The sequence below is a fragment of the Doryrhamphus excisus genome, chromosome 12 (genome assembly GCF_030265055.1).
Source record: "Doryrhamphus excisus isolate RoL2022-K1 chromosome 12, RoL_Dexc_1.0, whole genome shotgun sequence".
In the NCBI taxonomy this organism is placed as follows: domain Eukaryota; kingdom Metazoa; phylum Chordata; class Actinopteri; order Syngnathiformes; family Syngnathidae; genus Doryrhamphus; species Doryrhamphus excisus.
The window spans coordinates 9780354-9808302 of NC_080477.1; the positions used below are offsets into that span (position 1 = coordinate 9780354).

The 27949-nt window shown below is 39.5% G+C and overlaps 2 protein-coding genes across 4 annotated transcripts in view; one reads left to right on the top strand and one right to left on the bottom strand.

Moving 5' to 3' along the window:
- Positions 1–27422, bottom strand: scml2 (Scm polycomb group protein like 2). 3 transcript variants are annotated; one of them, XM_058088732.1, is made up of 14 exons: positions 27200–27422; positions 22330–22403; positions 21464–21532; positions 20525–20595; positions 20201–20435; positions 19333–19421; positions 18943–19186; positions 8228–8493; positions 7871–8000; positions 6779–6985; positions 5886–6059; positions 3126–3341; positions 2849–3003; positions 1–1643 (listed from the first exon to the last, which is right to left on the bottom strand). In XM_058088732.1, exons 2-14 carry the CDS (start codon positions 22349–22351, stop codon positions 1518–1520), a joined length of 2004 nt encoding a protein of 667 aa, XP_057944715.1. In that variant the 5' UTR covers positions 22352–22403; positions 27200–27422; the 3' UTR covers positions 1–1517. The 3 variants fall into 3 exon arrangements, with proteins under 3 accessions (XP_057944715.1, XP_057944714.1, XP_057944713.1); XM_058088731.1 differs by having other exon boundaries at positions 2849–3000; positions 8228–8538; positions 27200–27421; XM_058088730.1 differs by having other exon boundaries at positions 8228–8538; positions 27200–27420.
- Positions 27214–27949, top strand: part of cdkl5 (cyclin dependent kinase like 5) — a 41867-nt gene continuing 41131 nt past the window's right edge. The window contains exon 1 of the mRNA XM_058088727.1: positions 27214–27331. The gene's annotated coding sequence lies outside the window, so the exon portion shown is untranslated. The remainder of the gene's footprint in view (positions 27332–27949) is intronic.

The window sequence follows — 27949 nt, forward strand, 5'->3', positions numbered from 1 at the left end:
AAGAAATGTTTAATTGTGAGAATGCATATCAAACATACTGTATATAACATTTGTTTAGCTTAGGAGTAAAAAGTTTTTCTATGTACACACACAAGATGCTGCAGGATATGACAAGGCAGTTGAAAATATACATAGCTGGTTATACTGTAGATCCTCTATGATGGGAGTATGAACACGTGCTACTGTAAAACATCATCTAAGAAACCACTAAAAACCTGAGTTTTACATTAAAGCAAGAGCAAGGCTTCAAGTATTAACTTGTTACCACGATGGGAGCGCAACAGTGTGAAATGAATCTACAAGAAACACATTTGGTTGCTGCTAAGAAAAAACTACATTGCCAATAACAAAATCAACAATCACTCTGTCACAATGTAATCCTGTAATATTAGGCAGACAAAATTATAACACTTACACTTAATACACTTTATTACACTATAAACTGATTTAAAATAAAATAAAAAAAAACTTTTGGGAATGAACACACACAACCCCCAGTCTCAGGATCACTAACTTCTGGTAGTTAACTGGTAGTTAAGTTACTTGGTTGCTTTTATTTCATTGTCGCCACTAACAGAGTTCCAGTCATGGTTAATGTATGCAAATGTCAAAACGTAATACGAGTCAAGTCAAACTCAAGCTGAAGCTTTTGAGCACATGAAACATAAACAAGTAACAAATTGTGTACAACTACAACATGAGTGCAAAGTGATCGTCAGCAAAACGCCATATTTAATACTTGTCGATATTTGTCAGTTATGCGAGTAAAAAATAAATGAATGCGGACGCTGAATTGTGTACGACTTCACAAACAACCCCTTGTCCAACATTTGACTTCTATTCACATACCTGGGGGCAGTCCGGTACCTTTTTTGATGACTTATTACATTCAAAAAAGCAACGTGTCAGAAATCTTATTGCATTGTTAGCCAACACCACAACGATGCAGTCGCTGTTAGTGTAAAAAATGTTTACAACGGCAAAAGCTACAGTGTCTGTCTGAGGTTTAAAAGGTAATTAATGTAATTAAATTACGGCCCGATGCTCATGCTAAGGCAAAAAGACGAAATACAAAAACATGCCTCATATATTGGATACTAATCACAACAAGGCTAATCATCGGAAACTGTACTGCTTTAATGTAAAGTAAATGTTTGGCAAGTAACAAAAACTAGATTATATCAGAGCAAACAACACCGAGGCCACCTCCACTCTGAAACAAACACTAAAAAACAAAATTCTGAATCTATGAATTGGATTTGTGACATATTTCTCCGAATGTTTGTGTCGTTAAAAGCCAACACTCCAAAGTCCAACATAATTTCTTTAACCTAAACATCCAATTTATTAGCTTGAAAGTTTGGAACAACACCAACAATGTGTAAGCTGTTGATTGACAGTAGCATCAGGATTGCTAAAACTTTCCAAATGCACATACGCTATGTACATTAAATGCCTCAGAGACTGATGTTAAGGTGGGTTCCCTGTAAAAGAATACGCATGTGTGACAAGAGCCTTCATTGTTTGGTCTGTTTCAGCTTCTCGATGTGATGACAGAGTTTGAGTGCCGGGCCCAACTTCAGTCCCATGTACTTCATAATGACATCACTGCGTAGAAGCATCAAGGCCCTTCCATCAATCTCCTGCAGAGAGAGAGGAAGAAGCAAGACGTCAGACCCCAGGATTCAATACAGTGATGACTTGTGAACAGTTGGACTTGGGCCAGGGGCAAAATGATGGAACAATGGTTCCTTAGGCTTCATTATCTCAACTGGTTTGTTGACTACATCCACCAAGATCTTGACTGGATGACTGCAACAAACATTGATGGTCACATACTGTAATTAGTAGTGTCCTTTCATTCCAACATTAAACTACACCTGACCTTTGAACGGTCCACAGTTGAACAAAAAGTGGATTTCGATAATTTCTAGAACAATTTAAGGCCTGAACCACTAAACCCCAGACACTATAACATCCTAATATTATCTAGAGCAGGGGTCTCAAACATGCGGCCCGCGGGCCAAATGGGGCACGCAGGACACTAGTTTGAGGCCCCCGCCTTGATATGAAAGTTTAATGTTAGATATGGATGATATGGATGCTGTATGGTATCATGTACCCAGAAAAAAATATTACGTTTGATTAATGTTCATGTTAAAGGTTAAATAGGTTAAGGTTAATAGTTATCCTCCCTCTCCGTGTGGAAGTGGTAAGTTTTTGGCTATTTAAAATGAAAGGAAATTACTTGAAGGCTATCGTTTAGGTCGCTAGCTCTCTAGTTTGCGAGTTAGCATGTGTCTCAAGACCCTGCAGTTGCGCAATATGTTGTTAAAAAAAAAAAAAAAGAGTATAAATGTGACTATAGTCGTGTTTTGTCATGTCTACAGGGCTCTAATAATGCTTTGTTAATTTTAATCTGAAAAAAATAATTTGTCTACCCACCAACTATATGTGGTTTCTTAAGTTTTTATTATTTGCCGTTTTATTATTATTATTATATTTATTTATTTATTACTGATTGATTTTCTTTATTCTTGATTTGTTTATTTATTTTTCATCTTATTTTGTGTAGAAAAATAAAAATTAAGATATTTGAGAACAGTGGAATGTTTTATCAGAGCTTTTCTTGTAGAAAATTGGAACCAAAGCACTGAAAAAATTTGTATATTTTTCTGAACCCTTTACTTTTCGTTTTTTTTTTTTTTTGGAAACCCTGATGCAGCCCAGCCTTGCCCAGACCCTAGCCCCAGTGGCCTCCAGGTAAATTGAGTTTGAGACCCCTGATCTAGAGCATTACAGGTAGTAAAAATTAATTAAATCCCAGTTCATATAAAAAAGTACTTACATGCTTCCTAAACAGTTCCACATGTGGGCCGAGAGTTAGTGGATCGGCCGACTGAACAAACCGGATGACTTCATCAACCGACCAAGAAGATGCATTGTTCCCAGGACCTTCCTTGTCCTGTGTCACCTGGTCTGGGCCGGTTGTTGAGCTAGCTGCTGAAGATAGTAAAAACAATCATTTAAAGTTGCGTGTGTACTGTATATGTATACAGTATACGTATATATGTACATGTAAAAGCCAAGTTTATGACCAAAGCGGCATGTACAAATGGACCTACCCTCCACACGTCTGTGTGTAGCCACTGGACCGTGTTCGGTTGGGTTAGAGCTGACTCTCCGTAGAGGTGGAGGTGTGTGTGAGTGTGAGGTGTAATATGGCCGCTCCCTCTTCGTCGCTCGATAGTCCGCCGATACGTGAGGAGATCGCGCTTTGGGAAGAGAATCCTTTGTGGAATCATCTTTAGACAAGCCGTTTTCTGTGTGGGACATCGGTTCTGGAGGGGGGAGAGCAACAACAACTAGTCACACACACTTCAAATACTACTAAATGTTGCCTTACTATAATTTACTATACTATATGTTTTTTGCACATATATCTTGTTGTTTTTATCTTTGCAAGGTGCTTATCTATTAGTAACATCTTAATGTTGTAGCAGTTTGTGCACTATGAATGAAATTGATTATTAAATGCATTATTTCTACATGTGATAATGGTAATGATAATGGTAATGATTTTATTTCATTTGAACATGCATCAGATTACAATTGAATGCATCCCATAATCAGTTCACAGTTCCACATGTCCAAAAGGAGTAGGAAGAAACAAAGCTTATTAAATGCTACCCCTCCATCTGGTACTTTTACAATCAGTAACTGTTACATTTGTTCACCTCCTGCTTTCCTAATATAGTTATAAGGTTTTTTTTATATTTTTTTAATTATTGTTTTGTCACGTACCGAAGTACGAGGTGATATGACCATCCAATGACATAATGTGTACCATAGTAAGTGTCAATATAGTGATATATATAGCACATCATGACTGGTTCAAGACTCTTCATCCTTGTATTTATACATTTGTTCACTTCCTGCTTTCCTAATATTGTTTAAGTTTTTTTTAATATTTTTTGTATTATTTATTTTTGTTACATACCGAAGTCCAAGGTGATATGACCATCCAATGACATAATGGGTACCATAGTAAGTGTCAATATAGTGATATATATAGCACATCATGACTGGTTCAAGACTCTTCATCCTTGTATTTAGCAAACATCAACTGCTTGTGTTGTTTCTTGAATTGGCTCATCGTTGTGCATTGTTTGAGGTCCTTACTCAATCCATTCCATAGTTTGATTCCACATACTGAAATGCTATGGCTTTTTAACGTCGTCCTAGCATATAAGTGTTTCAAATTTAGTGCTTCCCTGTGCATTCAAATACAGTCTATACAGTTGCACACAAAACTATCAAGCCTTCGTTGTAGTAATACTTATTTGCAGAGTGTTGAAACTTATTAGTTTACAATAAATCAACTATTAGTAATAGTTGGTTGAGTTAAAAAAAAATGTACAGCAGACTGAGGTGCATGGAGACCCGTGCAGAGGCAGACATGTGTCAACAATGCGATCGCTTGCCAAATTCCAATACATGGTGCAGATTTTTCCCCCCTCTTTTGTATGTTTCTTTGCCATTTTGTTTTCTTGCAACTGAGCAGGCTTTGTAATCTTGGTGGTGTATTTATGCTGTGCATTGAATAATTGGGCACTTATATAGCTGGAGCATTTAGACCAGAGGGGGGGCAAACTCATTCCATGGAGGGCCGAGACACTACAGGTTTATTTCCAGCGATCACTACAGCAGGTGATTTTAATGATTAACCCTCCTTGGGTTTGATGGAAGGAGCTCGTCAATTAAATCACCTGCTGGTTGGAAAGAAAACCTGCAGTGCTTTGGCCCTCTATTAACTCATGTGATTTAGATGAAGCAGTATGGGGAAGTGAAAATCTATAGTTTTATGAAATGAAGCAATTCTTTCTGTATTTCACATTTTTATGAGCATTAACTCATGAGTTTTGACTTTCATTTTTGTACTAATTTTGCTTGCAAACTGGACCATGTCAATACTGGACTCCACTCTACGGGAGCAACATGGTTAGCAAATGCTAAGAAAGGTGGCTTCTCAGTCTTTTTGGTTGTTTTTCCCATTTTTATGATATCTTAGTAATAATGTTTTCCAACATATACTGCATATTTAAAGGAGACCTATTATGCTTTTTCCACTTTTCTGACCTATAAATGTAGTTACGATGTTGTATTCTCGTGTTAAACTATGCCAAAGATGTTTGGGATGGCTTTGAACGCTCTGTTTCAGAGAGTTTTTTCTAACACCGACTCCCTGTGATGTCACAGTAAACTGGACTTCCTTATATGGGCGTGACCGAATACAAGCTGTAGACCTGCCCTCCCCTGCTTTGCTGCACTGTGAAGATTTCACAGTGTGACTAATTGGTGTGACCGGAGGCGGGCCGTGGGTGGAATAAGACCGCCAAGGAAATACAGCTGGAATAGGTGCATGTTCTGGAAGATCTAGAAAGCTTTCTGTGCTGGTTATCATGTGTAGCTGCTCTATAGGAGTCCACAAATCAATACAAAGGGTAGAACAATTAGCATAATAGAGCTAGGGGCTTTCAAGCCGTAGCACGATCGCTAGCCGTGATTCTCGCAAGCCAAAAGCTGGGCTGCACTGTAGTTGTCTCCTCCTTCTTCTTCGTGTGGAGTGACATGTTGACCCAATGGAGGCAAACCCTGGGTGTTTATCTGTCAGCCAGCTGACCAAGTTCTCGTCCACAGCATTCAGACCACAAGCCCCATTAAGATGACGATAAATAGGGCAAAAATGTTATCAAGTTCACTACAGTTCCCTACCAATGGCTGGCATTAAGACTACATTATATGAGTGATCCAAGAGATCAAGGTTGTGTTTTTCAAACTGATAAACGATCACATCTTCCTCATGAATTATAAAGTCTACCCACCTGACTTTGTCCTTTCAAAGAAGCGTGTGTTTTTGTTGTAGGGGCTGAAAGGCTGTGAGCTGAACAGACTGACACTCTCCAGATGCTGACACATGTTCTCCAAGAACCTCAGCACGGTGGACGCGCTGGTGACGGAGGGGAGCTTCACGTAACGGATACCATGCTCGGAGCGCACTGTAGATACAACCAAAACAAATACTGTATTAGTCTGTGTGCTGCATGTACACCTGCTCATACGCAGGCTGAAAGCATCCACAGATAAAGGAGAAACAGCAGATGGTATGGGGGCTCCCTCCCCTTTATCAGTAAAAACCCACAACACTCAATCTGCACAACACCCTCCCACCCAAGCCAAGCTTGCACAAATTCACAAATTAATACCCCCCCCCCCCCCCGCCCCTCTCCCTTTGGCACATACGCTTCCCAGTTTGACTCCCTCGAGGGTGACTGGATCCCAGCATCCTAAACCAGGTTAGATTTCCATGTCACTTCAGATTACTGTAGCAGTGCTTATCAGATGCAGACACAGGCATCATTTTACTGCAATTTCTTCCCCAAATGCACATGCATAGTCAATAACATTCATTCCTGAGTGAATGCTAATTAGATCCGGCTGATTGTCTATATGGCTCTGGGAATCAATTTGAATTTTTAGTACATTTTTTTACTGAGCAATATTGAAATGAAACAATAAAAGAACAGACAAACCTCCAACAGTATGTACTATGTATTGTATCTCTACAGTCATGGCGTTATTCTTTTCCAAATATGAGTGCTCCAAATCGGTAACTCAACCTAATGACAACGCAGCTTGCTGCAACTAAAGCCGGAAAGACACGCAGCCAAATTTGTATTTTTCTGATTTCTGGTGCGTGCTTTAAAAGACTACTGACCTCGGATGACCTCGCCTCCTGTGTGGGACTGGCTCTGTAGAAATGACAGCAGCACAGAGGGCTGGTACGTACAGTCCACACAGGCCTGAACGGCCTGTTGAAGCACGGGGTTGACAGGAGCTGGGCCAAAGTGGTCTGGGAGCTGCTGTACTAGTTTACGGTCAAGATGTGGGCCGTAGTCACCGTGTTTGTTTACGTACACACATACTGCATGGACACAACCAGAAGGAGATATCAGCAAATGTACAAATAAATATAAATACTCAGGCTGTCAAATTCTCTATAACAACATGCGCACATCCTGTTTGACTCTCGTCTCACATCATAGTTTGAGAAAACGCAACAGTGTATATCGAGCAAAAATGGACAAAGGGTACTTTGAAGAAAAGACTGAAAAAAGACAACTGACTGATCTTGAGCACTTCATTTTTTTTAAAAGTTGCCTTTATTTATTTAACACCCTGTTTTTATTGAGTGTTTTTGAGAACCTTTATTTGTGATGTAAGTCACAATTATATTAATATTATTATTTTCTACATTTGAACGATGGACAGTTCGCCTTAACAATGTCTACTTGTTGAACACTTGTCAGTTTTTGATGCGGCAAGGTACATTTTTTAAAACTAATATAATGTAATGCAAATATATTGTCCAGTCTCGTGTTAATAAGAGACTTAAAAATTATCTTTTTGAATTTTTTTAAAATGTATTCTATTGGCGATCAATTGTGATTAATCACGAGTTAACGATAGCAACTGAAAGCAATTAATCATGATGAAAAATTGACTGACAGCCTTAATAAATACACATTTTCTATAGCAGTGTTCGGAATACATTAAAACTAACATAATGTAATGCAAATATATTGTCCAGTCTCGTGTTAATAAGATACGTAAAAATGATCTTTTTGAGTTTTTTTTTTTTTATTTATTCTATTGGCGATCAATTGTGATTAATCACGAGTTAACAATAGCAACTAAAAGCAATGATGAATCATGATGAAAAATTGACTGACAGCCTTAATAAATACACATTTCCTATAGCAGTGTTGGGTATATTCCAGCTTCCCTTGTATTTGCTATTAAAGTTTACCTGTGCAGACCACGCTTGAGCTGTTGCTGTGGTGGTTGTCTACTGACACATGGTTGGAGCTCAGTCTCGTCTCTGGAGGAGGAGCTTTAATTGACGATGCCCCCAGCGACTGCACCATCCGAGACTTCCTCTGGAGATAAAAAAAATCATGCCATGATCCCCATGAACTTTGCAGCGTTGTTAGTTAATAAGTTATTGTTGGTGTATTGTAACTGTTTGACAAACAAAGTACACTCCACACATAACGCAGCTCTGTGCCCAAATTGATTCTTAACAAATCCACGACCTGTTTTATTCCTATCTGAAAAATATTTTTTCATAATAGTCTAAATAAAAATGGCAGACATCTCATCTCACCTTGCTGCCAGGCTTGGGCCCTCGCTTCCTGTGTGGTCTGAGGGTCAGTTGAGTGGTCCTGACAGGGCTCTCTGATGCTCCATTTACTGCTGCAGCCGCCGCAGCCTCGGCCGCTGCTTTTAACAAAGCGATAGTCTGCGACTTAGGGCGGCGACCTCTGACACCCTTTCGCACTGGGAGGGGGGGCAATGGGTTGGGCAGTCTGTATGAAGTTTGCATGTTGGAGGAGGAAGAGTTGGACGTGGAGCGACGTGTTGTGAGGGAAGCTGAGGGGGAGGAAACAGGGGCCAGGAGAGCACCCGGGAGCGTAACTACAACAGGAAAAGAAACAGGTAGAAACATCACACTCTTGTCCCAGTTGCCATTCACATCTTACCTCAAAAACTAAAGACAGAAATATGCATTGTTACCATGTGGACTATAAAACACTGTATGGATGCAATTGTGTGCTCAAACTCTCTTTATGGACATAGAAGTGTCGGTATAAGTATGATGAATGTGGACAGTAAAAAAGATGAGCGGAAAACTTTTTGGGGGAGAAGGGTAGGTCCCAAACATATTATATTCTCTGTGGGGAGGCTCATAGTGACCCACTTTGAAAACCCCTGGGACCAGTAGGCCTACTTCAAAAAATAATTGACTGGTATATGCCATATGTATATCAAGTTAGTACTACTGATTACTCGTAGTACACTCGGACATTTTTCTACCAATTTAGACGTATAGGTTTGGGTTTCAGGGTCCCATGTCTAGATTCAATGCTGCAAAACAGCAACATTGGTCACAAGATTTCATGGACTTCATGTTTTTACGCTAGCCCCCTTGCAGGGCAACTAAGGGTCCTTGTTGGAACCAAATGACATATTCAAGCCATCCAGGCAGCTCATGCTTTTATATTTGTTAATGTCTGTCTGTGTTGGTGATAAAAGATACCAGACAATGCATCAGACATTATACCAATGTCAAATTTGCCAGTTAAATGAACTTAAAACAGCCCATCATCAAATTGGTGGGCCACCAAATTTTATTTAATCAAACATTCCTAGCAATTGCAAAATCATAATAGAAAAATAAATCAGTGCTCTCCCCTCCTGAAGAGTGCCCAACAGACACGCATTTTGAACCACTGAACACGTCTGCTCCTTACATATCACCGCTGCAGCCGGAGGTGCCAGTGTATGCCAATAGAGCAAAGGCACAATCAGAAAAGGCTGAAATGTTGACTGACACCAATATCCAATAATAACACAATTTTTTGTCTTTAAATATCCACCCATCCATTTTCCATAATGTTGATCCTCATTAGGGCGGCGGGGGTATGCTGGAGCCTATCCCAGCTGACTTCAGGCAAAAGGCAAAGTACACCCTGGACTGGTCGCCAGTCAATCACAATGCACATATAGACAAACAACCATTCACACTCACATTTCTGGACAATTTAGAATCTGCAATTAACCTAACATGTTTCTGGAATGTGGGAGGAAACCGGAGTGCCCGGAGAACCCACGTACGCACGGGGAGAACATGCAGTAAATGTATAAATATATGTGTAAATATATACAGTATATATTTCAGAGTGGGAAGTGGGAGGTTGCCCAGGTTTACGGACAACTAATCTATAGTACCATTCTATTCCATTCAGATGCAATCCCAGTTACTGTGTACTTTTGAGTGTAAGAATAGCTGCAGACCGTTGCTAATGTCATTTTACATAGTTATTCTGACAACGAATGGTAACAACATTATGTGGAATGGCTTACCAGGAGTGGTCTCATGTTCAACCAGAGGAAACGCAAGGTCTCATGCTTAATCACAGCAGACCAAAGGTCAGTGGCTAATGCAAAGGCATTCACAATAGAAGACCAGGGGCCTTCTCACACATTTATGCTATAGTAAAAACGAACAAATATTTCTCTTGCCCAAATGGTGACGACTACATTTTTTTAAGATTATTATTAACATTATACTACACACAAAAAACAATATCTGCTTTACAAAATCTAAACATTTATACACCAAAAATGAATGAATGATATAAACATTTAATGTCTATTTAACCTTAATTGACGTCTTGTTGACAAAGACGGTGATGAGGCACATAGGGGAAGATGAGGGGAGGACAGAGCCAAATTCATGACTCCTTAGTTGTTTCTTGAATTCAATATTGTTTCACACATTCTTTCTCAAAATGCTGTAATGTAGTGTAACTATATTTGCTATGTTAATGCAACTCTGTTAACTTAAGTTAACAAAAAAACTACAGTGTCAACCGTGGAAACCGTGGAAAACGTCATAGATGGGTGATAATGACTTCTGAGAATTAAGAGCAGGCACATTTTGTAATAAAGACATGTTACAAACACATTTGGACTCATGAGTCTGCTTCTGTAAGATTCAACAACAAAACGAGTCTGTCAGGATGCTGTGTAGTGTTGTGTAAACTCAGTATCGTGAGATTTGCTGTTGGCTGTGTGATCCAAGATGGCTGAATAAACAAACAATGCTGGGAGTAGTCCATCCACATCCTTACTAATAAAAACATTCAACGTGGCAATGGGTAAAATACAAGTTGTATACAATAATACACAATAACCATGACAGTGTACAAGAACCGAAGCAATATTTTTGGTGAATAATTTTGGCAAAAACTGAATCTTGCTCGAAAACTGACATTCCACGATGTAACAGCCACTGACATTTTGAGCAAACATCACACATATAGTGCAACATAATAGACATATGGCTCTGATCATGACTATACAATTCCAACTCGACCCGCTGACCTGTGTAAGGCAGCCTGAGGAAAGTTGTGAGTGTGTGCGTGTGTATGTGTGTGTATATATACACGAGAATGAGGTCGCCAAGTGTGTGTGTGTGTCTGCTGTCTGTATGGTGGGGGGAGGGGCCCCAAAGAGTTGCGCCTCATCTAATTACACTATCCCCCACCCCACAAACGCAGCACCATCAGACGTCAGTTGATTCAGCCTCATACAAATATACACACACACTCACATGTGTTGTCAATCTGAACTTCCAAATTTAGATGTGTCTGCCCTGACACGTTTACACAAAACACTCACTGTTGGTAATAAGCGCCAGACAAAGTAAATATAGAGAGGCTTAATCTTTTGCAAACTGCATCCTGATGTTCTACCTGCAAACACACACGTGTGTGGCATCCAAAAATGTTAAGCCGATAACTACAGCTTAAAAGTGTAGCTCTGTCTAGTGGAGCCAAATCGGTCATGCTCGCATGCTCAAAAAGTTCATTTATTTGCATTTATTTCTTGCACAACCTAAGCAAAACACACAAACTGAGACAAGAAACCGGTACCACTTCCTGAACCTAATTTTGCCTTATCACAATCCATGCAGCGACGTAGTATGCATCATTGTAATGAAACACGTTGAATAAATATTATGCATTCCTACAAAGAAGCAGTCAATAAACACACAGGAAAGTAAACCCAGCAAAGTAAGCAAGCCTTGCTAAAAAAAAGTTTCTGCAATTATAAACACCAGCAACATAATTCTATGTATATGTCAAACTCACCAGGAAATGCCCTCCAAAAAGCAGAAGCCCAATGTTGCAGCTGTGTCTTTCAAAGTAGTGATAGTAGCAGCAGCAGCAGCGTATTAGGGGTAATGTCTCACAGCCGTTTCCTGCTCCTTTCTTTGAAACAACGCTCAGTTTACAGATTTTCTCTCTCATCCGGTGCCAGTCCAAACTTTCTGTACTGTGCTCTCACCTTCTCCACATCATCGCCTCATGTTTTCTTGCTGTTTCTTCACTCCCGTGTGCCCTGGTCTTTTTTGAGAACACAACAAAGCCCACCCTCCTGCTTCTGGTTGCAAAGCTTCCCTCCCAGTGAATTAGGAGGGGGGGGGGGATTTGCATAGGGGCAAGGGAGTGGAGCGGTGGGGGTGAGAGGAGCGGGTGGGTGTGGTGAACGGCAAAAAGGGGGGGGGGGTTGAATCCTTTATTCATGTTATCTGTAGGCCATATCGACAGTCTGCATCAGTCACCTGCCTCACAGCAAGTCTCTGGGGGAGGAGGAGCTGTCAGGGGAAAAGGGGTTAACGGTGGGACTCCTGGGAAGAGGACGGGGGATGGGTGATGGGGAGAGGGCTGTTGGCTTGGGATGGTGGGCAAAAGGTTAAACTGGATCAGAAGGGTCTTGAGTGAAACGGATGAAAAAGGGCCAAACTTCAGCCGCTGGGGTGCACATAAGCATGCTTTCACTCAACACGCAAAGACGCACGCACACAAACTGGACAGAGGTCCCCTTCGCTGTAACCCGAACCTTTTCAGACATTCCCAGATGAAAGATGGCTGGGCCCAATGTGAGGAAACAGTGGCACGGTCAGATATCAGCCTGTCTGTGGAACAATGAGGAGCCAAGCAGCCTCAGGAAGCCTGACAAAAGTCTCTTGTATCTTAATGTGGCTCTGGACTAGACGAACAACAGGACAAATGCTGACAAATCAAGACGTCAACACTGTTTAATGCCGGAGTGTGCAGCATGAGCGGTCAAAAACAGATTAGCTTCCCACACAAATCCTCTATCAATGAGATATTTAGAAATTGTTGGACTTTTGTCATCAGGGATAGGCATGTGCCAGATTTTTCTTGATCCATTATGTTGGACGACTAAAGCTGCTGGATGTAACCGGCTCCAAATAACATTTTTAGCAATAGTGTTAGCAATACCGATTGAGGAGAACAGTTTTAACAAATACATTTCTATATTTGTCACAATTAGAAATTAAGCCTTGCCAAATAAGACATCTGGCATTCTGCCTCGTACAATTGTGCATACCCGCTGCGTGAGAACAATAATATTTAAAGGGGACTTGTTGTGCTTTTTCTACTTTTCTGACCTATAAATGTTGTTAGAAAGTTATATTATCATGTTAAAACGATGCCAAAGTTTCAGATAATGAGGTTTGCTCAAAATTTGTTTGCGACGAAACGCCCCCTTAAATCTCTTTGTAGATATGCACTCGATGAAAGTAAGTATTCACTACACTTACACATCCAAATCCAATAGGTGTTGCCGTACTACGACCCGCCTCCGAGTAACGCCCACTCCGCTGTGATTGGCCACATGCCCAAAGTGCTTCCTAACTATGAACGAACCCCACTTTCCTAATGTGTTGATAATAAATCAATAAAGTTTTTGGAGAGCTAACTGAAAAGTGTTTGAGTGATAATGTAGCACCGCTGGTGCGGTGGAGCTCAAGAGAAGCTGGACGTCTGGCAACCTTGCCAGCCCGAGGAAGCTCATTGTCAGACACACTTTAGCAGAGGCACCGTTGCGTTACAGCATAAAAGCCGGACGTGAAGGCGCTGCGTGGACGTGGACACAGTGTGTCTGAAATTAATGCACCTTTCCCGGTGAGAGCACCCTGCTTCTGGCTCCAGCAACAGGCGGATATTTCATGTTCATGTTCACAAAAACAGTCCCCTGTGAAATGCCGTTGACAGATGGAATTATTTTTCTTTTGCTGGGAATCACCAAATACAATAACTTCTGGCTGAGCTTGTTTTATGTTTCAACAGAGTGGTTATCTGGCTTACAGCTAAGCCCATATAAGGAAGTCCGATCCTCTGTGACATCACAAAGGGGCAGTTTTACCACGCCTTCTGAAACAGTGTTTTGAGCCATCCCAAACTTCTTTCGGGGCTCACTTCCAAATGCGCAAATACCACTACCTGAAACTTTGGCATTGTTAAACACAATAATACAACATTTTAATTATATGTATAGGTCAGAAAAGTGTGTGAAAAAGCATAATAGGTCCCCTTTAAGACACCACGAGTAAGAATGGTATGTGGAATATTAACCTGCCCGTGATTTCAACAAGGCTGGTTAGCTCACAGCTATGTCAAAATTGAGCGTCTACATTTCTGTTCTATGCTACGTATTCAGGTACTGATATGAACACACACAATGTGAATACAGTATGTTCAAAATAAAACTGTGCCCTGTATTTTGCACACACAAACATCTAGGAAGACACAGGAAAAAAAAATCATTACATTCCCAATAGTCGTCAAATATGAATGTAAAGTTGCAATAATAACAATGCACAAAATGGACATGTTTCTCTTCATGAATAATTCAGCATGTGCGCCTCTGTATTCTGACCCAATTTAAAAACAAGAAGCAAAGAGAAATCACACAAAAGGTTGGGGGACAAAAGCTGTTGGTGCAACAAAATTAAAATAAGCTCCTGCCAAACATGCTATTCTCAGTGGCTTTCTTACCAAAAATGTGGAGCATGGGCCAATTTTTATGAATAATAATGAAGATATACTAAATGTTATTCTACTCTACTACATGTAAAGCTAATATGTGCATCACTTAAAAGGCTCACCCGTTTCTCAAATGCTTTCACTTGTCTCATTGCAAACATAACACCTGCCTAACTGCGCATTTCTGTGTTACTCAAACGCTCAATGTGGTGAGCTTTAATGGAGGCGTGCATGTCACAGCAGTAACGCGTACCTTTAAGAATTAAAGTAATTTATTGACTACCGAGTCTAGTTTAAAAGTATAGTACATCTAAAGCAGGCATGTGCATCTCTCTGTATAAATGTTGTATATAAACGCTGCATGAAGACTGATGACAAGCCCTGGTTAACAGTCCAACTATTCCAAACTGTCACTAAGTTGAATGAGAAAAACACATAGTCCATGTTTATTAAAGGGGACCTATTATACTCATTTTTCACCCCTTTGTATTGAGTTGTGGACTCCTGTAGAGCAGCTACACACAATAACCAGCACTCAAAGCACTCTAGTTCTTCCAGAATCTGCACCTATTCAGCTGTATTTCTGTGGATTTCGTGGTTCCCGCAAAAACAGTGTAATGTATTCCACCCACGGCCCACCTCCAGGGACACTCACTCTGCTGTGGTTGGTCACACTTCCGAGGGTATAGAAACACTTCCGGTTTGTGCTGCTAACTAAGCTATTTAGGAGTGAATAAACAGTATTAGAGCCGATAATAAACGGTTTCGCCCAATGCCAGTGCATATAAAGAATTCCGGTTTGTGCCGCCAACTTTATAGGAGTTGATGAACGCCGATTTATCTGCTTTTAACATATAACCAACATGTGTGTTGGATCCCGAATTCGATCCGGAAGTGCAACCTGTACAGTCCAAAGATCAAAGTGCTTTTTACTTGGCTGTTGTCTAACTTTTTCAGATTTAGTGAAAAAGTAATTCATGCAAAATGTAGCAAAAATGTGTTTTGTTTAGGTGGACCACCTGGCGTTGAAAGGCAGAATTCAGCACGTCCAAAAAGCCAAAGTTATTAATGGGTTGCGTTTTCATTCCTGTTTGCTACAAAATCTATAATCTATAAAGTAAAAAAAAAATGGCAAGGTTTTCAGATTTGATATTGATATTTGAAACATTCAACAACAACTTTGTCAAGCCATTATTTTTGAAAATTTGCACCTGATTACTATAGCTCAACTTACAAGTACATTACATTAAAACATCAGTAGTATTAGATATGTTTTGTCTTACAAAGTCAAACTTTATAACATATTAATGATGTAAAAATAAAGATGTATTTTAAAATAAATGAGGTGCAGATTTAGAACAGATCTCCTGGATTCTTCAATTAAGTTTGCTGTAAATGCAGCTCGCTGTGTTGGAGTTGACGTTCATTCTTGTAACTAGATGAAGAATGTTGTGAGAAATAAATGCTTCAGTTCCAGTGTAGAGAGTGCAACAGTGACTTTTGTTTAATTTTGTTAACTCAATGTGTCCAAAAGATTGCCCACCCCTGTACTTTTTCAGTACAAGGTCCAGATGACATATTGCACATATCACATCACTTGTGTCTGTATCAGATTCACCGCTTTCACTGAACCCCTGAAAACTAGTACACTCTGATATTGCCTTGCTTTGTTTTCGTGCTGCCTTAATTCTGCTTTTTTTTTGCATTAGTCACTCCTCTGAATTCTGTGAGCTCACTTCTTATCGCTGTGTCCAAATGTAGCAGTACGGCCTGTCTTCATTGACTGTGCAAACAGCAAGTCTTTATGAGCTTGTCTGCATTTTCTGGCCACAGTGGGAAAGTTTGATCAAGTTCAATGTCAACTTGCTCTAATTTAGAGATGGTAGCTTGTGAAGAATGACGCTTAACAGATATGCTCCTGAGATTGTTCTTATCATTCAAAAGCTTTACAATTTTTTTTCACAAGCTTGAGGTTCTGTAATCATTGGGATATTAGCTTTGCCATAGAATGACAGCTTGGACAAGGACAGTTGTTTTTTTTTCAACACAAGTACAGTATGTTGCCATGTAATATGCCCCAATGATGAAGCTTGATGCTCAGTCTGGAGCTGTTCAAAGCTGATAATGAGCTGATATGAGACATTCGCTATGTGGGTAAATCACTTGGCTGTCCATTGACAAATTACCGTATTTTCTGGACTATAACTCGCTCTGGAGTATAAGTCGCATTTTTTGCAGGTAATTTATTTTCCAAACTACTTAACCAAAACAGACATTACGTCCTCTTGGAAGGCAAGTTCTAACATTAATAAAAGAATAGAGAACAGGCTGAATAGGTAAGATATGCTAACACAATGGTTATTCAGCTACATGTAACATAAACAGTTTTTTCATTTATAAGTCGCTCTGGAGTATAAGTTGCAGGAACAGCCAACCTATGAAAAAAAGTGTGACTTATAGTCCGGAAAATACAGTAATCTGTCTGGTCATTCCAAAATGGAATGGAAAAACTAAACTTAAAACACTTACACACAAGAACAACGTTAAAAAACTTCAGCTTTTCAGTATGTGGAATCAAATTATGGAACGGACTGAGCACGGAACTCAAACTGTGCACTAACATGAGCAATAAGAAACAATACAAGCAGTTGATGTTTGCAAAGTACAAAGAAGAAGAGTCCTGAAAGATTGTGTACATACTGTACAATGTTATGTCTAATCACTTAACACTAACTTTTCATTCTTGTGTCAGCTTCCGCCACAAAATTGTGCCAACCCGGTTGCTATATTGCATTCGTAACAAGGGGAAATTTCAGGTTTACAGCAGCAACAGTACAATAGCACACAAGAGTATAGTACAAGGCACAAAAGAAAGAAAGCTCGCCTCTTGTTCTACTTCATTCTAAATGTGTGGGATGTGTGAAATGGGCTGAGATCGGGTTCTATATAAGTTCTTTCACACCAAAAGCATCCATTCAAGCACTGTTCTTTCAATACACTGTTTACATGCTCCCCAACTTTGAACTCTGGCAACCTCATGCTTTTATAACATGTGTTGAATAAGTGTTTACCATTCCTCCTGTCAAGATATCTCCTTGTGGATGAGTTGTGTCTGGACACTCAGATTACCACACAAGGACATGCTAATATCAAGAGTACTCCCAAACATCTGTCTGTCCGAGAGTTAACTGTTCTTTACATTGTTATTGAGTTACAAATGAGGGAGGTTGCCTGAGTGCGTCTCTTACATAAATTGTAAGTTAATATCTATTATAACTATCTAACTAATGCACACTTGCCAAGGCCAAATGACCCGATATGGAATCAATGTTAATCACAATGCACATATGTGTAGGAGGGTCATATATGTAGGGCAGGGGTCAGCAACCCGCGGCTCCAGAGCCGCATGTGGCTCTCCAGCCTCTTTGTTGCGGCTCCCTTTGCAATGCTTGAATATTTTTTAGCACCCGTGTGGTGAAAATGCACGTCTTTGTTATGAGTTTACAAAAATCCAACTTTGTGTGAGACCATGAATGCATCCTGACTGAGTTCTGACTGGTGACTGAATGAGCAGACAGGATGCTATCCAGTTCTCTCTGACAGGTTAACATGAAGGGAAATGAGTAATACTTTGAGTTATTTGAGTTATTAATTATTATTAATGAGTTATTTGACGATTCTAAAAAATAAATTAGAGCTCATTTAAAAACAAAAGTTTATCTCCAGTACTAGCAAGAGTACTCCAACTCGTCTTTTTTTTTCCCTCCAATGTTGTTTTAAACATACAACGTTTTGCGGCTCCAGGATATTTTTCTTTAGTGGGCAAGTGGGTGAAATGGCTCTTTTCATAGTAAAGGTTGCCGACCCCTGATGTAGGGTCATGATTTGATATACCAATAGAGTACTATATATCTATAAATAGTCAATTTTGAAAAATGTTGACTTTTATAAAAGGAGATAAAGGTGATCTAGTATTTTTAAAGTGCCCTGTTTAGTCTGGTATATGACATCAGAGAGCTGACAATCCTTATAATTAATTCTTAATTAAGGATTGGAATCTGGTGACGCCAATATACATTGCTTGCACTGCTCTCTAGTGGTGAAAAGCAGTAATGTCACTCATAATTACAATTCCTACCAACAGGGGATTCAAGTGATTTAATAATATTTTATTATCACACTGATCCTGTTCAGGTCACACAGAACGCAGTTTTGTGAACCCCTACACTATATCATATAAAGGATACTATATCTGCTGTTGCCACAGTGACACTGAATGTGTATTTGCTTAGCTTCTTCAAAATCCCACAATGCACAATTGCCACTATCAATCTGCATTAATTACAGTGGTTAAAACATTATATTAAACAACTGAGTACTTCGAGCAAAATCAAGCAATAATTGCTTACTGTTGCTATAACAACTAAACATGGAATAAAAGGAAAGCTGCACTTACAGAAGTTTCCAGGCGGTTGTAAACTGTGTTTTGTCAAGGCACACCAGCCGACAGGGAAGATGTCTCTGGAGTCGAAGGGGCACCAGTAGTCAAAGGCACCTCGCCAGCCGTCAAACATGACAAAGATCTCCTGGCCTTTGACCTCACCCACTGTGGCAGGACAAATCAGGTAAGGGTTCTTCTTGTCCACAGCTTCCAGCTTCATACCAGGTTGAAAGAAGTTTTTAATGGGGCTGGGTGGCTCCTACACACAAACACATACACATTAAAGAGTCTCTGTGTGTATAAGGTTCAACAATATCTTTTATATTGAGGAATATTTAATCGATGTAATTAGAAAAAAAACCCATAATGAGCATCAATAGTGAGAAGTTCAATAACGGACAATACCTTCTTAAACGCAGAGGCTGGTGCCATTTCTGCTCCACTCAGCGTTCGTAGGAGGAACATAGGCCAAGAAGAAGCATTCATTCTGAAACCTGGACAGACGTTCAAAAGGAATATTTCACTACATTTTAGACCAAGATATATTTTATGATTTTATGATTCTGCCTCGGAAGTGTGGCTTTTCAACAACTTTTTTATTTAGAATATATGTAATAAACAAAGTAAACAAATGAACATTTGTGTCAAGTGAGACACAATGTACTAGTATATGTTTAATGATAAAATGTGTCAGTCCACTGTAAAATAAAAAAGGGTTGTAAGTTTACTCGTGACCCACTGAGTATTTGCTATCATGTATAAATAAGGTGATGTCAGATAAGTAGTTAACAGCAGTAGTAAAGTAGTAGCAGTAGTAAAAATAATAGTTTATTTATCACCAAAGATAGTCCATTCCCTTCTTAAGACAGACTCACATACGCTATAAGGACAAAATTATTAGCAGACAAGTCAAGACAAGTCAAGGAATATGTAGACTTGTTCTACCCTTTGAAGCTAGAACAGAGTTCACTTTTCTTGGATTTCAATTCAAATATTTCCTGGAAGCCATTAGCGTTAGCTCCGTGCTAACACAGCGAAATCTTCGACAAATGCAAGAGGCAGTATCATAAATTCCATAAATACCATAAAAGGTACAGGAGCACTCGCTCGATCTCGATTATATACCATTTATTGTTACCTTGCCCGGTGAAACTCTGGAATGTACTATATGAGCATCCATCACCGATCATCTACAATCCTCTAATTCACATTACAAAGAAACAGCGGGAGAAGGATGCATAGTACCTATACAGTTGTCTTAACATTGTCTCACCTAGCGGGGGCTGCAACATGTCTCCGTTCCTTTCACAGGTTCCTATCGGTTGGATGTCAGATGAGTCCACCAGTCTCCAGAAGTCGTTAGTGTTGTCACTGCCATCCAGACGCAAGCGTAAGCGAGTACCCATCATGCCCATCACCGTCGCGATACACACAGAGTTGGAGTTACGAGGGTCACGAGCCTCGAGTTTCATGCCCGCCTTGAAGTCATTGCAGGGGGGAAGTCTGGACTGCAGGAGGGCATAAAAGGGAGCATTCATCATGATCAAATGCTGTTAGGATGAGACAATTCATGCACTCGATGATGCTGATCAGCTACCTGTTTGAAACAAGTGGGTGAGGCGGCAATGGACGATGTTTCTCTCAGATAGTCTTCCCAACTGAATGGCTCTAGCAAAAGAAACAAAGATGGTGATGCTGTTACATAGGGCTGTATTTTCATAGACCAGGGCAGGTCTGCCTGAGCCGTGCCAACGGGGTGCCAACGGGGCCAGCGCACAATTTTCATAAACAGCGCATTTCAGTGCCGTCCGGGGCAGTGCAGCGCACCTACGCCTCCGTTCTTCCCACCGGCACGAGTGACAAAGAGGGAGGAAAGAAGGCGTGAGAACGGCTCTCATTGCCTTTAAATGCTCAGGGCCCACTGGACTGCACATCAGAGGCCACAATGCGTGTCACGCACCACGCAGACCACCTCGAGCGACACATGTTCCTGACAGCTAAATTAAACAGTACATTAATCCTCTCCAGAAGGCTAATCCAGGCGTTCCTGTTTTGTCATCGCCAAAAAGGAGAACCTTTGATGGTATATTATCAGTATCTTCTCCTATCACGTTAAAAATAAAGATCGGGGCTGGCTCTATGCTAGTGCAAAGCGTTGCGTTGCCCCACTAAATAATTAGCTTGTCACCCCAAATTAAAATTTTAGAAGTGGAAACTGATAAACATGACAGCGCCACTCATCTCTCAGTCTACCAGATTACCAGACCACTGCACGGGGGTGCGCCACGCTACGCCATCCTGTACTGCACCACGAAAACAGAGCCCATAGACTCACTGACATGAACAAATATCTCCTGTATAAATATCAATATTACATTGTGGTTTGTTCCGTTTATTTATACAGCAGTCTTGACAAGTTCTCTTTGCGTTGATGTTTGTATTTTGTCCCTGAAAAAGCTCCAGACAGTTAGCTTGGACTTCAATATTTAATATTTCAAAAGGTGATGATGCCAGACAGGTAGTGAGTAGTACTCACCGTTAGATTTGTCAAGTGCAGAGCCTGTGCTGGGACTGCTCGGCTTCTCCTTCTTCTCCTCTTTCTGATCTGAAATCAAAATATTTTTGAAAATTTCAGTATCATTTTGAAATGTAAACTACAATACAGTGGAGTGGGCGTGCACAGAGGCAGAATAAATTAATAAATTAAAACAGACTATTTTTGTAAATCCAAGGACATACAGCTGGAATAGGTGCAGATTCTGGAAGACCTGCAAAGCTTTAGGTGCAGGTTATAGTGTATCGCTGCTCTATAGGAGTCCACAACTCAATACAAAGGATCGGAAATTAGCATAATAGGTCCCTTTAACATTTTTGACTTTTTTTTGGTCAAAGTGGTAAAGTTGTACAAGAGTTGATACTAAAAGTCTGACAGATCACTTACAAACACAGTACACATATTGTTGGTTAATAAACAATAAATACAGCAACTTCTCATCAATGCATGTTCATTTCAAACTTAAAATAATGTAACGATTTAACCACGCCGTCTTTCGAGAAAATTGCACCCACTTCCAGTTTATGACCCAATTATTCAGAGTACAGATCCGGATACAGATAGTTTAGATGGGTGAACAGATACAGATACAGATAGTGGTGTAGTCACTCATCCCTACAAAAGATTATCTCCATTTCATTAAAGATAAATAAATCAATTAAGAGATTTTGTAAAAAAAGATACATTGTGGTTAAAAAAAATGCAATAAAACGGCCGTATATCAGCTAATTGTTCAGCAAGTATATTATTGTGGTAATTAAACACCAAAACACATGATACTTTTGATTCTACTGTTAAAATTAGCATATCTGTGTTAGGAATGATATGAGAAGATGGTGAAAGCTAACCTTTGTGTAGTGTTCGGCCCATGATGACCAAGATGTTATCCTGCTCCAGCAGAGGAAGTCAGACAGGCTCTTACCTACAAAGAAGAAGACCAACCATAGATCCTAGTTACTGTAGATACAAATGGGTGTTTGAAGACATGGGAACATTGAAGAGGCTAAAAAAATCAGGAAGCAACAAAACACAAACAATTTAATTGAAAAAAGACGTGTATACGTTGTCAAGCCGCGCTTCACAAATTAAATTCCAGCGGTTGTTGGTGTGGCTCACGTATAAAAATCTCTGCAGTAAGAGGCACACACCTTTCACAATTGCCAAACATCGTGATGTCATTAATAATAATAATAATACATTTTATTTGTATAGCGCTTAAAGACACTTTACAGAAAAATGGAGTTAAATAAAAACAAGTAAACAGAGTAAAAGATACGTTAAAATACAACATTCATTCGTTTATACAGAGTTAAAACATGAGTAAAAGCTGTTGACGATTGGTGAGGTATGATCAGAGCCAGGACAGAGCAGAATCAGTGATATTGAGGCTGGTTTTGAGGCGGGACAGGAGGCTAGAGTGGCTAATGGTGTCAAAGGCTACGGTGAGGTCTAGGAGGATGAGGATGGTAAGATGGCCGGAATCGGAGGAGAGAAGAAGATCATTGGTGATTTTAAGAACAGCTGTTTCAGTGCTGTGTTTGGGACGGAAACCGGACTGGAAGGATTCAAACAGGCTGTTGGAGTTGAGGTGAGTTTGAAGTTGAGCAGCTATGACACGTTCAAGGATTTTGGATAGAAGGGGGAGGTTGGATATGGGAGAGGTTATTGGGATCGAGACTAGACGTTTTGAGTGTGGGGGTGATTGTATCTTTAATGGTTGTTAACCCCTGAACTAATGAATGAACTTTTACCAACATTCACACCAGTTCGACTCCCTCGAGAACTGTTTCTTCTGTGTGCAGTCAAATTGCATATCGTGTATAAATAGCCCTAACAACCAGTTACACTATGCACTATATCAATTTAAGACATAAAACGCTTGAAAATCTAAAATATTAAACCAATTGGTTGTTCATTATTTAGTGAAATGTTTTATTTTTTTCTTGTTAATTTATTATTTTTATTTCACCAAGCAAAAATATGTTAATAAAAAAATTATTGCAGTCGATTTTACAAGCTTTTGCTATATTTTTAGTCAGAATGAATCTAATTCTCACTCTTTTTGTATTTGTATGGATATTTGTTGGTCAAATATACAACATTTCTGAATTTCAGCTACTCTCACCAAAGAATTACTTCTCTGTTTACTAAACAGTGAATCAATTGAATGGTTTCATTAGTGATCCACATTCATATGGTTGTTTGTCTTTTTTTGTAAACAATTAATAGCTTTCAGATCAAATCAAATATCAGCTAGGTTTAACAATTATCAACATTTGCTTTTACTGTATGAATGAACTGTGTTATTACCGCAGCCTTTAAGGGTGAAAGTCTGACACAGTAATCCAGAAACGGTTTGAGCATATTCCTACTTCCGGTAGTCACAGGGAAAAATTAAATTGTAAAGACATTATTGGAAAAAAAAAAGAAAGCATAATCCAAGGCATGAGAATAGTAAAATATCAGAAACAATCCAACAAAAAAAATCATCACAGATTAGCAATCACTGCAATGTTCTGTGGCCACTCATCTCTGTGGTAGACTGTCTGTCTTTGCAGAGCAAGCCATTCAGTCGGAAGGAGCCATAAAGATTCCAATGTGCCATAAAAAGCCATTAAGACGTGTGGATGTGGGACATCTGCAGGCCCCACATGAAAAGGATTCCAGCTCTGCCACTCGCTCAGCGACACACAATTTCAGTGTTTGCGCGCCTCGGTCTACTCCACTCAGGGGGGTCATGCAAAAGTGCTCAGCAGACCAGGAAACACTTAATTTTTACAGCTTCTATTTCCCCTAAAGTAGCCGCTGATATGAGATTAGCGTCATTCTCTATGTGGATGAGAGGAGGAAAAAATAAAAATAGTGGTTTTGATTGACAGGATAAACTGTCACAGACATATTTAGCATAAGAAGAAGTGAATCAGTGTGTTGAGATAATAACAGAAACCATAGGCACTCATCAGTCACAACATTAGGTTCACCTGCACGCCTGGATCTACTGGCATCCAGAACAAGAGTTTACAAATATAATAATGTAGAATTTTGTTTAAATGAGCAGAATGTGTATTATTGTGGCTGTAGATTACAGTGTTGGAAAAACTGCTGTTTGTAAAAATTTAGCCACCTCTCAAATTTTTTTTTGTGGATGAAAACCAATTGTTGCTGCGATGTTAATTAAACTGCTTTTGTGCAGGCACACTATTTTTGCCTCATCTCAGATTCAAACTGAACTGTCTTATTAAATATAAGATCATTTCTGCAATTAGGGTCACAGTTGAGTCCAAACCAGCTGAGAACCACTGATCTAGATTTAATATTACCCATTCCATCTATTTTCTATGGCGCTTGTCCACGCTAGGGTTACAGGGTATGCTATCAGCCATTGTGCTGTGGAACACGCACGTAAACAAGATGGCCACGGTGCTTCCTCATTGAAGAAGATGTGAGCATCTTTGTCACATACACAAGGATGCACAGGCGACAGTGTGCAGGGATACGGCTATATAGAGATTTGTAACATTTGATTTTTTCAAGGGAGCATTTTTTTTAATGCAAAAGTACGGTATTTTCAACACCATAAGGTGTATTACATCATGTTCTCTGATTGGTTTATTGTTGCCAGCTTATGTGCTGTACGTATTACATCTATTACATCTATTACATCTCAGAGCGCTTACGACAGTAGCACAACATTTTTCCAGAGTTTGGAACTCGGTGCACACATATTATAAGGCACATTGTCGGTTTTTGAGAAAATTAAAGGCTTTTAAACCCTTAATTGTGTAAACCCAGCAACTACATGGAACTACATTCATCATCACTAGAACGCGGCCACAACTGAACTCAGGACCAAGTGGGAGGTAAGTCACCACTGATGGACATCATGTCAAAAAAATCAAAATTATCACTCTAAATCAGGGGTCTCAAACACGCGGCCCGCTGGCCAAATGTGGCCCGCAGGACACTAGTTTGAGCCCCCCGCCTTGATATGAAAGTTTAATGTTAGTGCTGCCCGCGCAAGTTTGATATGGATGCTGTATGGTATCATGTACCCAGAAAAAATTATTACGTTTGTTATAACTGTTAATAGTTATCCTCCCTATCCGTGTGGAAGTGGTAAGTTTTTGGCTGTTTAAGTTTAAAGGAAATAACTTGAAGGCTACCGTTTAGGTCGCTAGCTCTCTAGTTTGCGAGTTAGCATGTGTCTCAAGACCCTGAAGTTGCGCAATATGTTGTAAATAAAAAAGTATAAATGTGACTATAGTCGTGTTTTGTCATGTCTACAGGGCTCTAATAATGCTTTGTTAATTTTAATCTGAAAAAAATAATTTGTCTACCCACCAACTATATGTGGTTTCTTAAGTTTTTATTATTTGCCGTTTTATTATTATTATTATATTTATTTATTACTGATTGATTGATTTTCTTTATTCTTGATTTGTTTATTTATTTTTCATCTTATTTTGTGCAGAAAAATAAAAATTAAGATATTTGAGATCAGTGGAATGTTTTATCAGAGCTTTTATTGTAGAAAATCTGAACCAAAGCACTGAAAAAGTTTGTATATTTTTCTGTTTTTAATAAATGCGCTGTTTTTTTGTTTTTTTTTAAACCTGATGCAGCCCAGCCTTGCCCAGACCCTAGCTCCAGTGGCCCCCAGGTAAATTGAGTTTGAGACCCCTGCTCTAAATTAACCTCTTTCTAACCATGTACAATACATCAAATCCGAGCATTAATATAATACAATATAATAGAATACAATATAATATATGTGGTATATAAATTAGAGGTAACACTGGTGTTATTTGTTCTATTGCTTATTCCACTAGTGAATAAGATATCCACAAACTAACCCTTCCGTCGTGTACTATTATTTATTATCTTTTCCTATGAGGAAATGGTTGTATGTGAAAGTAAACAAACAACTATCAGGAATGTTGAGGTTCCGAGAAAGGGTAGGATTCAATAAACTCTGTATTTCTGACTTGCTGAATTGGGCAATATTCTTTAAAATATGTGTGTTAAATATGTTTAAATGAACTAAATTAATAGCATTATCATATCTCAACAGTAATAGGTGCTGTATATGATATCAATTGATAACTCTTTCACTACTTTCCTCTGTCTAGTCAACCTGAGTCCCCTGCTATACGTTCATCTTGATCAGTGTGTCAGTCTGTTTGGAAAACTTCAAGAGGACAAAAGATGGCATTACTGCTAAGAGGAGGTTTCCAAGGAAGCTACCGCACACAGGATGGTCACTCCACTGGAGATCTCACATCACGGACGTCACTAGGTTGTGGAAGGCCACGAAAGAATGAAATGAAATGAAATGTGGAAAGTGTATGACGCATTGTCATTCTTTACATTTTAGTGGGCGGGACTCGTTATTCTCAGGGCTAACGGCTGCTAATGTTACATTAAACAATACGTTGGCTTCAGTCACACAAACAAAGCACTGTAATGCTTATTAAATGAAATAATGATGTGCAAGAATGCAGGAAACAAGAGAGCAAAGCGGCAATACAGTGTAATAATACGCTGCCTGCAGACATACAAACATACAGCAGAGGAAAAACACGTTCACTGCCTGTACACACACTTTAAAAAGGACAGAAAATGCAACTATTTTTGGATTTTTATCACGAGAAGCACACACGCGAGGCGTCTTTGTTGGATAGCACATGAGAAGAACATAGAGAAAGAAGACATACGGACCGTTGGAGCCGCGTATTTTGATGGTGGAGCCCTCACTTTCTGTCAGATGCAGGCCGCCATGTTCGCTGCAGCTCCGCGCATGTCCGTCTCTATCACACGTTGTTTCCCCGGAGCTGCAGCACACACGCACAGGTAATGGAGAGAGAAAGAAAACAATTCATTACACTCACTCAAAACACGGATAGTATTGCGTTTAGGGCTTTTATAATAACTTATATGTCACGTTGGAACGAAAAATTAAGGCTTTGGTTGCAACTTCCGGGTTCGTTTGTGGCAACTCGCACTAGGAAGAAGAAAGGCTGTTACCTGCAGAGTGCACACTTAAGTGGACAGATTACATAATGCAATAGACCCAACACGACATCCAAAATAAATACGGTATTTATTAATGTGATATTTAGTAATAACAGCCCACATTGCGGACAGACTAACCATTAAGTACACAGGTACCTAGCCTAATTAATGAGATCCAACTTAATACAGCCTAATTTAACTATAATGTGTGTCTATTATTATAAGGGATGTGGTGTAAAACAGTATGTTAAATTACATAGGGGCAAACCTAACCATTAGTGCTTAAATGCCATGAGTGTAGGTAAGCCCCAGTGTCTAAGCTTTTTCATACTGAAAAAAATCAAAGCCCTATAATTAAAAAAAATGGCTTAAAATTATTTATTTACTTTTGCTTGGTTTTATTTAAAAAAAAAATGAACGAGCTGCAGTGCACAAATGGCCCCCAAGCTGCACTTT

Excerpts from the sequence above, each read along its gene's own strand:
- scml2 (XM_058088730.1), bottom strand. The coding sequence starts at position 22,351 with ATGGGCCGAACACTACACAAAG. Across the intron at positions 6,060-6,778 it reads AGGAGGCGAGGTCATCCGAG|TGCGCTCCGAGCATGGTATC; the intron begins GTCAGTAGTCTT and ends TTGTATCTACAG. Across the intron at positions 3,342-5,885 it reads CTTTGAAAGGACAAAGTCAG|AACCGATGTCCCACACAGAA; the intron begins GTGGGTAGACTT and ends TCCCCCCTCCAG.